Source organism: Psittacula echo (assembly GCF_963264785.1).
Source record: "Psittacula echo genome assembly, chromosome: 10".
NCBI lineage: Eukaryota > Metazoa > Chordata > Aves > Psittaciformes > Psittacidae > Psittacula > Psittacula echo.
Window position 1 is genome coordinate 6,366,692 of NC_137741.1, and position 12,519 is coordinate 6,379,210.

Genomic DNA, 12,519 nt, shown 5'->3' on the forward strand with positions numbered 1-12,519 from the left:
TCTTCCACTTTCGTTTTGTTTTGTTTTACATTTTCAACACATTTTTCTGTGCCTTCTCTAGCCAGCTGCAAGCAGGGACCTGTGCCATCTGTACTAAGAAATAAAGGGGGAACCTAAAAAAAAGGCAAATTAATAAAAGGTATGACTATAACTAAATCCTGGAAATGAGTGGTGTTTCTGATGTACCTCACAGTCACACATCAACAGTCCCAGTGGGTATTTCTGAAACATAGCTCTGGTTTCTCTGTGCTTTCACCCATCTTCTTTTCTAAACCAGAAGTCTTCTTCTTCTAAACCTTCTTTTCTAAAGCCAGAGTCCTAGCTCATGACTGAAAAGGCATTTTCCAGAGCCAACTCAGTATTTCCTGGTCAATAATACTTTTATTGTTCTTTTAAAGCACCTTGTCTCTTCTTCATTTCTGGTTTATCCTCTCCTGCATCCTTTTGCTTTTTCACTCTGCATATTTAGGCAAAGTAGAGCACAATTGATGAATTGAGATGTTAATAAGAATTCATGAAGATGATACACACCACACATTATTTGCCACAACCGTATTTCATAATTAATTAAAATCTAACCTGTGATCTAATGGGTTGTTTGCATTTAAAACCTTGTTTCTTGCATCCTGAGACTTGCTGTAGACACACTCAGTAGCAGCAGTTACCTTGTAGAATTCCACCAGGCCTCTGGTCCATAGTCTGCTGAGGACCATCTGCTCTTTTCATGTGCCTTTCTACTGATACCAAAATAATTTCCATCTGACTGCCCTGTGCTTTGCACGAATAAAAACCTTTTGGGCTGCTGCTTCTAAAGTAGATTTACCTTCAATCACCATTTATTAAATCTCGGTCCATTAAAAACCATAGCTTGCAGAAGCTGTGTGCATTAAGCCTGATTATAGAGTCAGTAGAGAAGAGGGAGGGAGACAGCAGTTTGTATCAGTGTATTGCCTTGTTTTTCTACTTGTCTAGCTGTCTGGTAACACTTGTAACAGGGTGCATACCAGGAGTCTTTCTATTTGGCTTTGATTTTGTTTTATGCATATGTCTCTCTTTTTATTTAAGCTGTAACTTAATGATTGTTGGCTTCAGGAAAAAAGCTGCTCAGACTACATGACTAAAACCAGAGTTCTCTTTGGTGCTGTGGTACTAGGTCCTTTATGGAGGGTAAGGGCCAGGGGAGTAAGAAGGGAAGAGGAGGAAAGTTCACAGGTTCCTTACGGAGGATGAGTGGCTCCTTCAAACGCACTTCATTTAAGGGCTCAGCATCTGGATCGCAAAAGGTAAGCCTGCAATTACCCAAATAATACAGTCTGAGGGAGACAGCTGGAGACACTGTTTTCCCCTTTCTTTAATTCATTTTATTTTTTATTGAATAGCTGGTAAATGAGAACAATTCTCCTTGTGCTCTTTTAAGTCTCGGAGGCATCAGTCATGTTCATTGCGCTGGTTCTGGCAATGTGTCTCACTCCTGTTGTGGCAGTTCTTTCACAAGCTCACTGTCTTAAGGATGTTTGGGTTAAATGTTACCTAGTAGACCTAGCCTGTAATTATTCCTGTCTTTTGATACTTGGCTTTCATGCCTAATTTAGATGCAATCAATGAGAGGACTGATAGGATGTATAAATGATTTTGATGTGATTCACTGAGCAGACATTTTATGAGAAATACAGTTTGTGGTTAGATTGTGTGCTGTGCAGGATATGAATGAAGCCATGAGGCAATTGCTTTATAATGCGTGAGCTTACTTTGTTGTTATCATAAGCTTGCCTTTTGTCCTGTGTTTTGCAAATAACCACACAAACCAGAAAAAAGATGGGAAAGGAATTATCTCTAATTTTTTTTGAGAGAACTTTATCTTTTAGATGGAAAAGTGATTTTGTCTTGAGAATTTTGTCTTTTAGATGGAAAAGTGATTTTGTCTCCCCTTTTGATCTGTCTCCCTGTTTTGATCTACCCTTACCATTTGTTAAAGAAGCTTGAAAATTATTGTAAAATCCCTTGAAGTTAGTTGCATTTGTTAATCTTAAATTGTGTGCTTTGTGTGCTTGCTTATGGGTATAGTAAATACTGAACTTTTAACAGGGAAAAAAAAAGTTTAACAGGATGCTTTTACTTTCTTCTCCTAAGCTATTTGTCAAGAAGCTGTGATTTCCTTCGAATTACCTTTTGATCATTTATAAAAAATCAGTTCATAGGTTTATTTGGAAGTTATCTGCAACTGGTTAATATTACAGTTCTGATGAGATAGATCACTTGGTAACAGTGGAATAATTTTCATCCACATTCCTTTTGAGAGTTTCAAATAGGCTTGGTTTAGTTTGTTGGGGTTTTTTTCCCAAAAAAAATCCTGCTGTGATTAAGAAATTCTTTGTGGAAGTATTTTGGCCATTGTCTCAGTGGCTCAGGAGATAACACTGCTGTGGTTTTTCCAGTTTGGGGACTTAGTTGAGTGATGGAAGTGAGAAAATAATTTTGGTATAAGAATTTATTTCTAAGTACATCAGAGCTGGTTCTTCCTTAATGCTCGAGAAATATTGAGACAATAAGCAAACTGTCATCACAGGTAGAATTTCCTGGCCCTAAAGAAAAACGGAGGCAAACTTCTGGCTAGAGATTAGGTCAACAGGTTACCAGTTGCTCCATCTCAAACAAACAAAACCTGTGCTTAGCAACACGTGATATCTGGTACAGCCTGTATTCTTCTGTTTAATGAAAGCAGGGAATGTCAAATTAGAATAATCTATGGCTGTCGCAGCAGAATCAGTACTGTAGCTGCATTCTTAAAAGATACTGAAATATGTTATGGTTGTGTAGTTGGTTATATAAATTTGTCTGCTTTTGACTAATATTCTCTACTTGTGTATGCTGTTTGCGATGAGCATTCTACAGGCTCTTTTACTGAACTGCCTTGTTGAATCAACGCTGAATCAGTTTAGTGTTGATTTGGCATCTTAATGTCCTTCCATGAACTGGATAAGAGCATTGTGGAAGACAGTCCATAATAACGTGTATATTAGACAGTGCCAGCTGATCTGAATAGGAATTGGAAACAAATCGTTTAACCCTAAGCCGGATGCACAATTGGCCAAGTGAATTATAAGGCTTTTGTTTTGCTATGGCACACCACCCAAAAAAGAATACTGGTAGTATAGAGGATGTATTCAGTTTGAAATGTAGAACTAAATGGATCTCCTTGGCCTGTCCATGACAATCTTGACATCTGTAAGTTTCTTCTTAAGACAGACATTGTACGATATGGCTTTAAGAATCTTTTTGTTGTTGGGAATTGTTCATAAGGAGTTGAGTCTCTGTTCTGCAGGTATGAGTCACTCAGCTAGGCATGTGGCATTGCACTTAGTCCCTTCTCTCCAAGTCGATACACTGCAGACATCCAACAGGAGCAGATGGTGTGTGCATATGGCAAGTTATGTGTGATGTGTGGCATGCAGGAAAGGTTACAAAAGCTTACTGTTCAAGACAGGGTGTAAGAACAGAATTGGAGACAAGACTTGTTGCACTATATAGTTGTTAAAGCCTCTCGTAGCTCTGACCAAACGCTGCCTATGTATAGCTGCTATGTCATGATGGCTTCCAGCAGTGAGAATGTCAGGAGTTTTGTAGGAATTTTTTTACTTCCTTAGTGTGTTTAAGCTCAGATGTTTGGCAAAATTTACAAACTGATGGTAACTGTTACTCATAGGAAACATGTATGTAATTCAGAACATCTATATGTCTGGGCAAATACTGCATAAACATCACAATTGACAGTAAGAACAGCCTGTCCAGCAGGGTAAGTACATGTATTATGTGTTACAAGTGTCATGGCAGGCTTGGCCTGGTGTCCAGCACATAAGTCATTGACATACCCAACACCTTTCATCCCCTTTCTAAATTTCAACGGCATACAGATTGTGTATACAGAGATGCTACTTTGAAATGCAGCATCTTAATAACCTATTATAGGAGTCTGTGGCTACAAGGAGGTAGGGCTTCTCTCCAGATAAAATTGCTCAGCCATTGCAGGTTCACAGCTTGTAGTAGCAGGGGTAATAGGATGCATTTCTGGATTCCCTTGTGCCAGCCATGTCAGTGAAAGCATTGCTTTAGTACCAAGATTAGCATTAGAAAAAGATGAAGCTGACAAAAGTAACAGCAGAACTGTCCTTTGTCATACTGTACATGAGCAGAACCTTCAGTTTTAAGAGATAATATATTTGAAATGCTCAACTTGGGCCTGTGATAATGATGAAGCCATGAGTGGCGCTGCAGCAGACATGGAGAGAACACAGTCCTTCCCCAGAACTGCTCAGTTTGATGAATCTACCATTGCCTTGAGGGATAGAACCTTTGTGGTGCTTTTTAAATTCACACACTGCATTTGTAGAACCTGCCACAGGTGATGAAGATTCTTTTAATATAGTCCTTAAAAATGAGGTGAAAAACATAGGTGGGCAGAGTAAGGAAAGAGTCAGAAAGAATTGAAAAAAGAGCCATTTTATAGACAATGTGGTGGATTGGATGGAGCCATTTTATAGACAATGTGGTGGATGGGATGGAGCCATTTTTTAGACAATGTGGTGGATTGGATGAGCGGTTTAACTTCCCAGTTTTCTTACTAGCTGTGCTGTTCCTACTTTGTGAATTCGAGCAACTCACTTTCCCTCTGTTTCCCTTTCTGTTACGTCTTGTTGACTTCACAGAAATAGTTTTCTGTTGTATGTGTATGTATCCCCCCTTCAAGCCTCCATTTAACTAACCTGTGAAGTAGAAATTGCCCATGCAAACCTCCGTAGGGTTGCCAGACGTCACTTTGCTCTTGGTGAAGATGCCTGCAATAGGGACAGTCACTTTGAATAACAGAAAATAAACCGAATCTTGGCTATCCAAAGGATTGTAAATGAAGAGTCAAAATCCATGAGGGGCAGACAAGCAGTGAAAGAGAAAATCTACCAATATCAGCAAGGAGAAGAAAGCCATTAATTCCTAGAATGCAGCTTGCAAAACAGCAAACTTACATGTGTTGAGGAGGTACATGGGGCATCTCTTATTTTTATAGCTTTTTCAAGTATTCAGGAAAAGTGAGTAAATACTATCAAAAACTCTAAATAGATGTGAATTACCCAAGAAGAGATGAACTGATGTTTTTCCAAGTAATTTGCTAATGTATAAAATAAAGAGAAATGTAATTGAGGGTTTGTCATGGTTTAAACCTAACCAGGCAGCTCGTTCACTCATTCCCTCCCTTCCTCCACCCACTCCTGGAGAGATGGAAAGGAGAATCAAAAGAATGTAACTCCCACGGGTTGAGATAAGAACAGTCCAGTAACTAAGGTATAACACAAACCACTGCTGCTACCACCAATAGTAATAATAATAGAGGAAATAACAAATGAAGAGAATACAACACCTCACAACCTGCTCCCACCCAGCAGTGAGCCAGCCCTTCCGGGTAACTCCGAGTTACATCCCGGGCATGACGTGCTGTGGTATGGAATACCTGTTTGGCCAGTTTGGGTCAAGTGTCCTGTCTCTGCTTCCTCCTGGCTTCCCTTCCTCCCTGGCAGCGCATGAGACCCACAAAGTCCTTGGTCAGACTAAACATTCTGACCAGCAACTAAAAACATCGGTGTTATCAGTGCTGTTCCCAGGCCAAAAGTCAAAAACACAACGCTGCACTAGCTACTAAGAAGGAGAAAAAAATGACTGTTACTGCTGAACCCAGGACAGGGTTGTTAAAGTACAGTCAGAATGTGTACAGCTCAAGGATTCACTGCAACAGCCTTTCACAGCTGGGTGACAGAGGTGTATAAGGGCTGAATGGAAGGGATTTATGTAGATTCATATCTGCTATAAAACTGGCTGATTCCTAATTAACTGTAAAAAGGGTTGGTTGTTCTCATATGTTATCCCTTATGATTTCAGAGCTGGAAATGGGGTGAAGGAGAGAAACGAGGAGAAAAAAACCAAACCCTGTTATTTTAAATAAAAAGTAAGCAATGAGATAAAATCATAGAATCATAGAATAGTTAGGGTTGGAAAGGACCTTGAGATCATCTAGTTCCAACCCCCCTGCCATGGGCAGGGACACCCCACACTAAACCATGTCACCCAAGGCCTCATCCAACCTGGCCTTGAACACCGCCAAGGATGGAGCATTCACAACCTCCCTGGGCAACCCATCCCAGTGCCTCACCACCCTCTCAGTAAAGAATTTCTTCCTTATATCCAATCTAAACTTCCCCTGTTTAAGTTTGAACCCGTTACCCCTTGTCCTGTCACTACGGTCCCTGATGAAGAGTCCCTCCCCAGCATCCCTATAGCCCCCCTTCAGATACTGGAAGGCTGCTATGAGGTCTCCACGCAGCCTTCTCTTCTCCAGGCTGAACAGCCCCAACTTTCTCAGCCTCTCTTCATACGGGAGGTGCTCCAGTCCCCTGATCATCCTCGTGGCCTCCTCTGGACTTGTTCCAACAGTTCCATGTCCTTTTTATGTTGAGGACACCAGAACTGCACACAATACTCCAAGTGAGGTGTCACGAGAGCAGAGTAGAGGGGCAGGATCACCTCCTTCGACCTGCTGGTCACGCTCCTTTTGATGCAGCCCAGGGTACGGTTGGCTTTCTGGGCTGCGAGCACACACTGCCGGCTCATGTTCATTTTTTCATCAACCAACACCCCAAGTCCTTCTCTGCAGGGCTGCTCTGAATCTCTTCTCTGCCCAACCTGTAGCTGTGCCTGGGATTGCTCCGACCCAGGTGTAGGACCTTGCATTTGGCATGGTTAAACTTCATCAGGTTGGCATCAGCCCACCTCACAAGCGTGTCGAGGTCCCTCTGGATGGCATCCCTTCCCTCTGGCGTATCAACCGAACCACACAGCTTGGTGCCATCGGCAAACTTGCTGAGGGTGCACTCAATCCATGTCACCAACAAAGATGTTGAACAAGACCGGTCCCAACACCAATCCCTGAGGGACACCACTCGTTACCAGTCTCCAGCCAGACATCGAGCCATTGACCACAACTCTGCGTGTGGCAAATGCCTAAAGACTTACATTTGGACCTCAGTGTTACCTCTTCTTATGTATGTTATCTTTTGTGTTGTGAGTACCTCTATCTGCCCTGTGCTTTTGCCAGTTGTTAGCAGGCAAATTATTGACATTGAGCAGCGGAAGCCTCATTGTAGGGCTGGCCACCCCTCTTGTGTGGAGATGGAAGAGGTCCTGTAGATGAGTATTAACTGGGTGGAATGGGAAAGCCAGTTTGTCCTGGGAAGTGGCATGAACAGGAGAGTGAAACAGCAGAATTTTAAGTTACTTACTTGGGAGGAGAGGAAAAGGCATTGAACCCAATGTTACATGTGTAACAGCTGGTTCAACAGCAGATGAAGATGAGGGTGGACAGAATTAAAGACAGGTAGCAGAGACAATCAGAAGGCAGTTGTAGGAGCTAAATTGCCAAAGAGGCAGGTTCTGGCAGTGCTGTGGAGGGAGCCACTGACCTGCTGAAGCAGATCAGGTTGCCTAGACAAAATATGGTCAAACTGAGCAAAGGGAGCCACTGAAGGACTTGGAAAGGACAGTGGCTGCTGAGGAAACACTTCAAGTTGCAAGGAAGAGACTATACAACTCTCATCTAAAGTTTCTTCCTCGCCATTTAGGCTGTGCTACAAAACTAATACACATGTAATCTATGAGATCAGTCTAAAGTCCAAGTGAGTAAAAACCAAAGGTACCCTGATGAATAACTGTGACCTAATTAGAGAAGTGTCTTACATTTAACAGAGCGAGGAGACTGCAGGTATAGAGAATGTAGATTTTCTGTAACTATGGCAACTAATTTCCCCAGTGCAGCAGTCTCAACCAACACTCAAGAAACTGATTAGAAGCTCATTTTGAATGGTAATCTCATAATCTTTAATGGATAATGCTGTCCTTTTCTTCCAGTAATTTTCCTTTTTTGGTACAGCGTGATGCTTTTTGTGATTTTAATAGCATTCCACCAACATGTGATCCAATAGGAGTTCTCTAGAGTCTGCAGTTGTGTATGAAGTGTACCCAATAATAAAAGCAATTGCTCCTCTAAAAGCCTGACTCGCCTCACAGGGTTTAATACTACATAAGGTAATACTGGGCTCACAGTGTTGATTCTGTTTTGTTACAATTCAGATAGAGTTCTAAATATTCCTTGTTATGGCTCCATCAGCTGGTTCATATTAGATGTTTTTAACTGGATTCATACCCTGCTACTGAAAATACATGGCTTTGAGTTTTCCATGAGAGAACATACAGTACCACTAAGAGAATATCCTTGTTCTTCTGATGTAAATAGCAAGCTATAAAAGTGATTATTAATAGTCACAATAAAAAGTAACTAATCAACTGATTTCAATGACAGTGTCTCTTCTAAACAGAAGTGCCTTAAATCTGAAGGGTGGAGTTGAATGTAATTTCATCATGTAGTCATTATCCCCTGCTTTCTTCAACGCCTTTACAAAGGTGTGTGGTAAAAGAGTATGAGCTTGCATGATGTCCTCTTGAAATGACATGAAAAGGCAGCCTTGTTCTATAAAGATAAATCTCTAATAATAGCACAGTAAAAGATGTAACAGCTGGTATGGATTAATATTCCTTAATATCTACTTTCATGTGATTAATAGCTGAATGGCTTAAGCCTCTACCAGTGGAAGGCAAGCAGTGGTCACTAAGCTCTACTAAATGGACTGTTTGTAATTTTTTTAACAGAATAGACATTTAAATGTTTTTCTTTTTCTTTTTTTTTTTTTTTTTGTATTTCCAGAGCTCCTACTTGACTTTAAAAGGGAGAAAGAAGTTGCTCAAGGGTTCATCCTCTCTTGTTTCCAAGACTATTCCTAATACAATTCAGCAGTGAATCATTAACTTCTATATTGGTTTATTTATTAATGTGTTTTACAGAGATTGACAGGTGAAGAGGAGTGCATTAAGTTTTTGTCTTGATGTTCACATGAAATAGTAATATCTTGGTCTAGTTCTACATTGTTGGTAGGTGTTTTTTTTTATATAACATTTTTACAAAAGCAAAATCTTTGTCAGTTTGGAACTGAAGAGCAAAGGGTAAATTCCAAAGCTTTTAAAAAGATTTAATCAGCATGTGATTAGCTGGCTCAGTGCTTATAGCCCGGGGTGTGCTGTTTTGTTAATTACATCTTAACCACTTAATGATTTACCTGGGTTTTACTGAGGTCTGATTCCACTCAGTATTTTCAATTATGGAAATGAATTTGCTCATAAAACTGAAGATTGAAAATCCAGGTGTACTGCTCAGGAGCTGACAAGCTTTTCCCATGCAGTGTCCTAGTAGATTAAGAGGTAAGGTGTGAGGATGTAAGAGCAGCAGTACTGGGTCAGACCAGCAATCTGTGTTGCCCGCTGCTGTAACAGCTTGGTCTGAGGGGTGCTGTAGGAAGGTGGGGGAAGATATAGCTGTTCTTCCTCAGTGTTTGCTCCTTTGCAGTGATACTTAAGTTGGGGATTGTCTGGTCCAGAGGTAATATTGGAGGGATTTTATGTGAAATTATGTTGCCTTTTAGCTTCCATGGCATCTTTCAACAAGGAGTTCTACAGCTTAGCTGCAAGTTGTATGAAAGCATGGAAGCCAGCTTGAGCTCAGTATTTTAGGAAAACAGTCTTTTATATTTGGGTAAGATTTCTTTAACCTGATACTTGGTATCCCAAGTTGAGAATCTTTTAATTTTGCTGTTGGATTTTGTACCTGTTTTGGTATTTAGTTCTGATTTCTCTTGACAATTTTGTTGAGCCTTTCTTACAAAATCCTTATTTCCAGAAGTGCATCAGACTTGGTTTTATTTGTATTTGTCAGGTCTGGGTTTAAACAGAGGGCTTAAAAGGCAAAAAGTCTGTGTGTTTTCCTAAGTTACTAGCTCTGAGCGTTGAAATGCTGATGTGACATGACATGCCTTCACCAAACACCAATACGTCTGGCTGCTGAGCAGCGTCTTTCATCCTAGAGAATCATGACCTCTTGTATCAATTCTCTGCCTTCAGAACAGTGAATTTACCAGAGAAATGCCTCCACCTTCTCAGAAGGATCTTGGCATCAAGCAGCAGTACTTTTTATTCTGTTTTAATGGTAGCTCTGCTGTTAACTAGTTGCTGCATGTAGATCTCCGTCTGGTAAACCAAAAGGCTGGGAGATGCAGAATCCTTGTAGGATGCAGAAGCAGCCAGGCTCTGTGCCACATTAATTGCATGGGAAAGTAGTTTTTGGTTTTGGTTTCACACACACACACAACCATACAACCACAGTGATGCTCCCCATGGCCCATGGTGCCCTATCTTTGCTTCTTGGCACTTTGTCTTGCCTCCTGATACCTGCTTGACTGATGGGGAACGAGAGCAGCTGAGGCAAGTTCTTAATGGTGATTTAGCCTTAGGTGTCTGGGGGTCCTGATCTGTTTGGGCCTTTGGAAACATGAACCAGTGCTGGGAGCCAGCCTGAGGCGCAGAGCCAGGCGGTGGCTGTCTTCCAGGAGCTCTGGGTTAGTGTTGCAGTTATGTGTCATACTCAGGAAATAATGGGAAGGGAAGTAACTGGTGTGTGAAAAACGGCTAGTCCAGTGCATTCATCATTAGTGTCCAACTCCAGCCTATAGCCTAGTTTAATTGTAGTCATTACTTGCCTCTCCCATAGTAAATCCTCTGGTATTGTTTTGCTGTTGATAAAGCTTTAGTAGTTGGAATAAATAAAATTACTAATGCAATCTCTGACCTTTCTGACATTGGCCACCTATCTGTGTCACTCAGTAGGATTTTGAAATAGTTTTTCATTTAAGTTACAGTTCTGAAGGTAGCACTGAGGGAGTGCCATGTTAATTTTATTTTCTGCAACCAAGCAGCATTAGGAAGAATGCACAAGGGCACAATGGAGACACTTGAACTTAAGCAGTTAGTGCCATTTCCCATCCTCTCTGGCCTCTAGCTGTCTAGGTCTTCATTAGACCCTGTGGAATGCCAGTCTTGAGAAAATGCCTTTGATACACTGTGCATCTGAATTGGTGCCAGGTACTTGTGTTCAGGCACCTGACTGAGCATTTAGAAAACTGAGCAATTTCATACTTTATTTGGTAGAAAAATGTGAAATGGTCCATGTGAACTTCCCTTAATCTTATGGCTTATTAGCGAACTCTGCTTGAATCAAGTACAAGGGCAAGTCAGTAAACCTGGCTGTCATATTGAATTTTTTCTCTGAAAGGAGAACAGAAGCTATGGAATTTTCATGGAATGAAGACTGGGGGTGTATTTAGCTTGGTCAAATCACTTTGCTTTGATTTTCAAATAATTATGTTGATAAAGTTAAGCATTCTGCTACTATTTTCAGTAGTTTATAAAAGTCAGTATAAAACTTATTACTGTTCTTCAGAGTGTAGAAACGGGTGGGTTTTGTTTTCTATGTGTAGGCATACAAAGCATCAAATGCATTTTACTGTTTTGCTAGAATACAAGTTAATTTAGAGCAGATTTGTGTAATTTACAATATAACTAGTGAAAAAACCCCTGAACTAGTAGTTTACAATATAACTAGTGTCACCTGTGTCAATGTTGCAGAAATGCTAGATCAAACATGAATTGAAAAGGACATGGAAACTGGGCTGTAAACCTATTCAATTCTTGTGCACAAAATAATGAAGCTATGTTCAAGTTCCTTTCTGGAGCAGCATGTAGAGAAACAGGTGCAGAGAAATAGATGCAGCTTGAATGCGAGACGCATCAGTTTACAGCTGAAGCTTTCAGTGATCAAAATGACCTAATCCCAGTGCAGGAGTATTGACAGGCCCCCAGTTCATGTGTAATTTCCAGGCTCTCTAGGAAATAGTTATACAACATTCAAAGCTAATTTCATGGAACTATTCTGTGGGCTTAATCAGTGTTTAAAATGATATATTATGTTTTGGCATTAGCTATATGCAGTGGATGGGACTTTTTTTCACCAAACACCGTGCTTTTACATTGCTGTTTTAATTGTGCCACACTGGGATGTGTAGCAGGATTGTTATAGTTTCAATTAAACTGTAGTGATTTATGCAGTTACTAACAAAAATTATTATTAAACATTAATCAAGTAACTGCCATCTGAGTGTCCATTATTTCCTTAAGCCTCCATTGGATAAACAGCCGTTGAGCCTGGGAGAACTGTAGGAATACTTCTGTGGAGCTTCTGTAACTGCCAGCAAAAACTAGAGACCTTTCCCCTGGGCTGATGGAGTCCATTACGCAGTTACGCTGGACAAAACTTACCAGCTCTCCCCCTGCTATATTTGATTAGAAGCTGGCACAGATTAGTGTCCAGTATATCTCCTAGAGTCCGGTATTATCTCCTAGACAGATGATGAGATCAGGTAAAAAATGTAGCAGGCATTTCCATGTTCTGAATCAGCTTTGTATCTTTGTATTCAAAATGTTATGTTGATTGGGTAGGTCTTCTGCACCAACTCATTTCTCCCATAGTGTGTCTGCTGC

At 40.7% G+C, this 12,519-nt stretch overlaps 1 protein-coding gene across 1 annotated transcript in view; it reads left to right on the forward strand.

Moving 5' to 3' along the window:
* Nucleotides 1–1,226: 1,226 nt before the first annotated feature.
* Nucleotides 1,227–12,519, forward strand: part of TRPM1 (transient receptor potential cation channel subfamily M member 1) — a gene marked incomplete at both ends in the record, with an annotated part of 76,839 nt that continues 65,546 nt past the window's right edge. The window contains one exon of the mRNA XM_080626432.1: nt 1,227–1,283. Within this exon, the coding sequence (XP_080482558.1) occupies nt 1,227–1,283 (57 nt within the window). The remainder of the gene's footprint in view (nt 1,284–12,519) is intronic.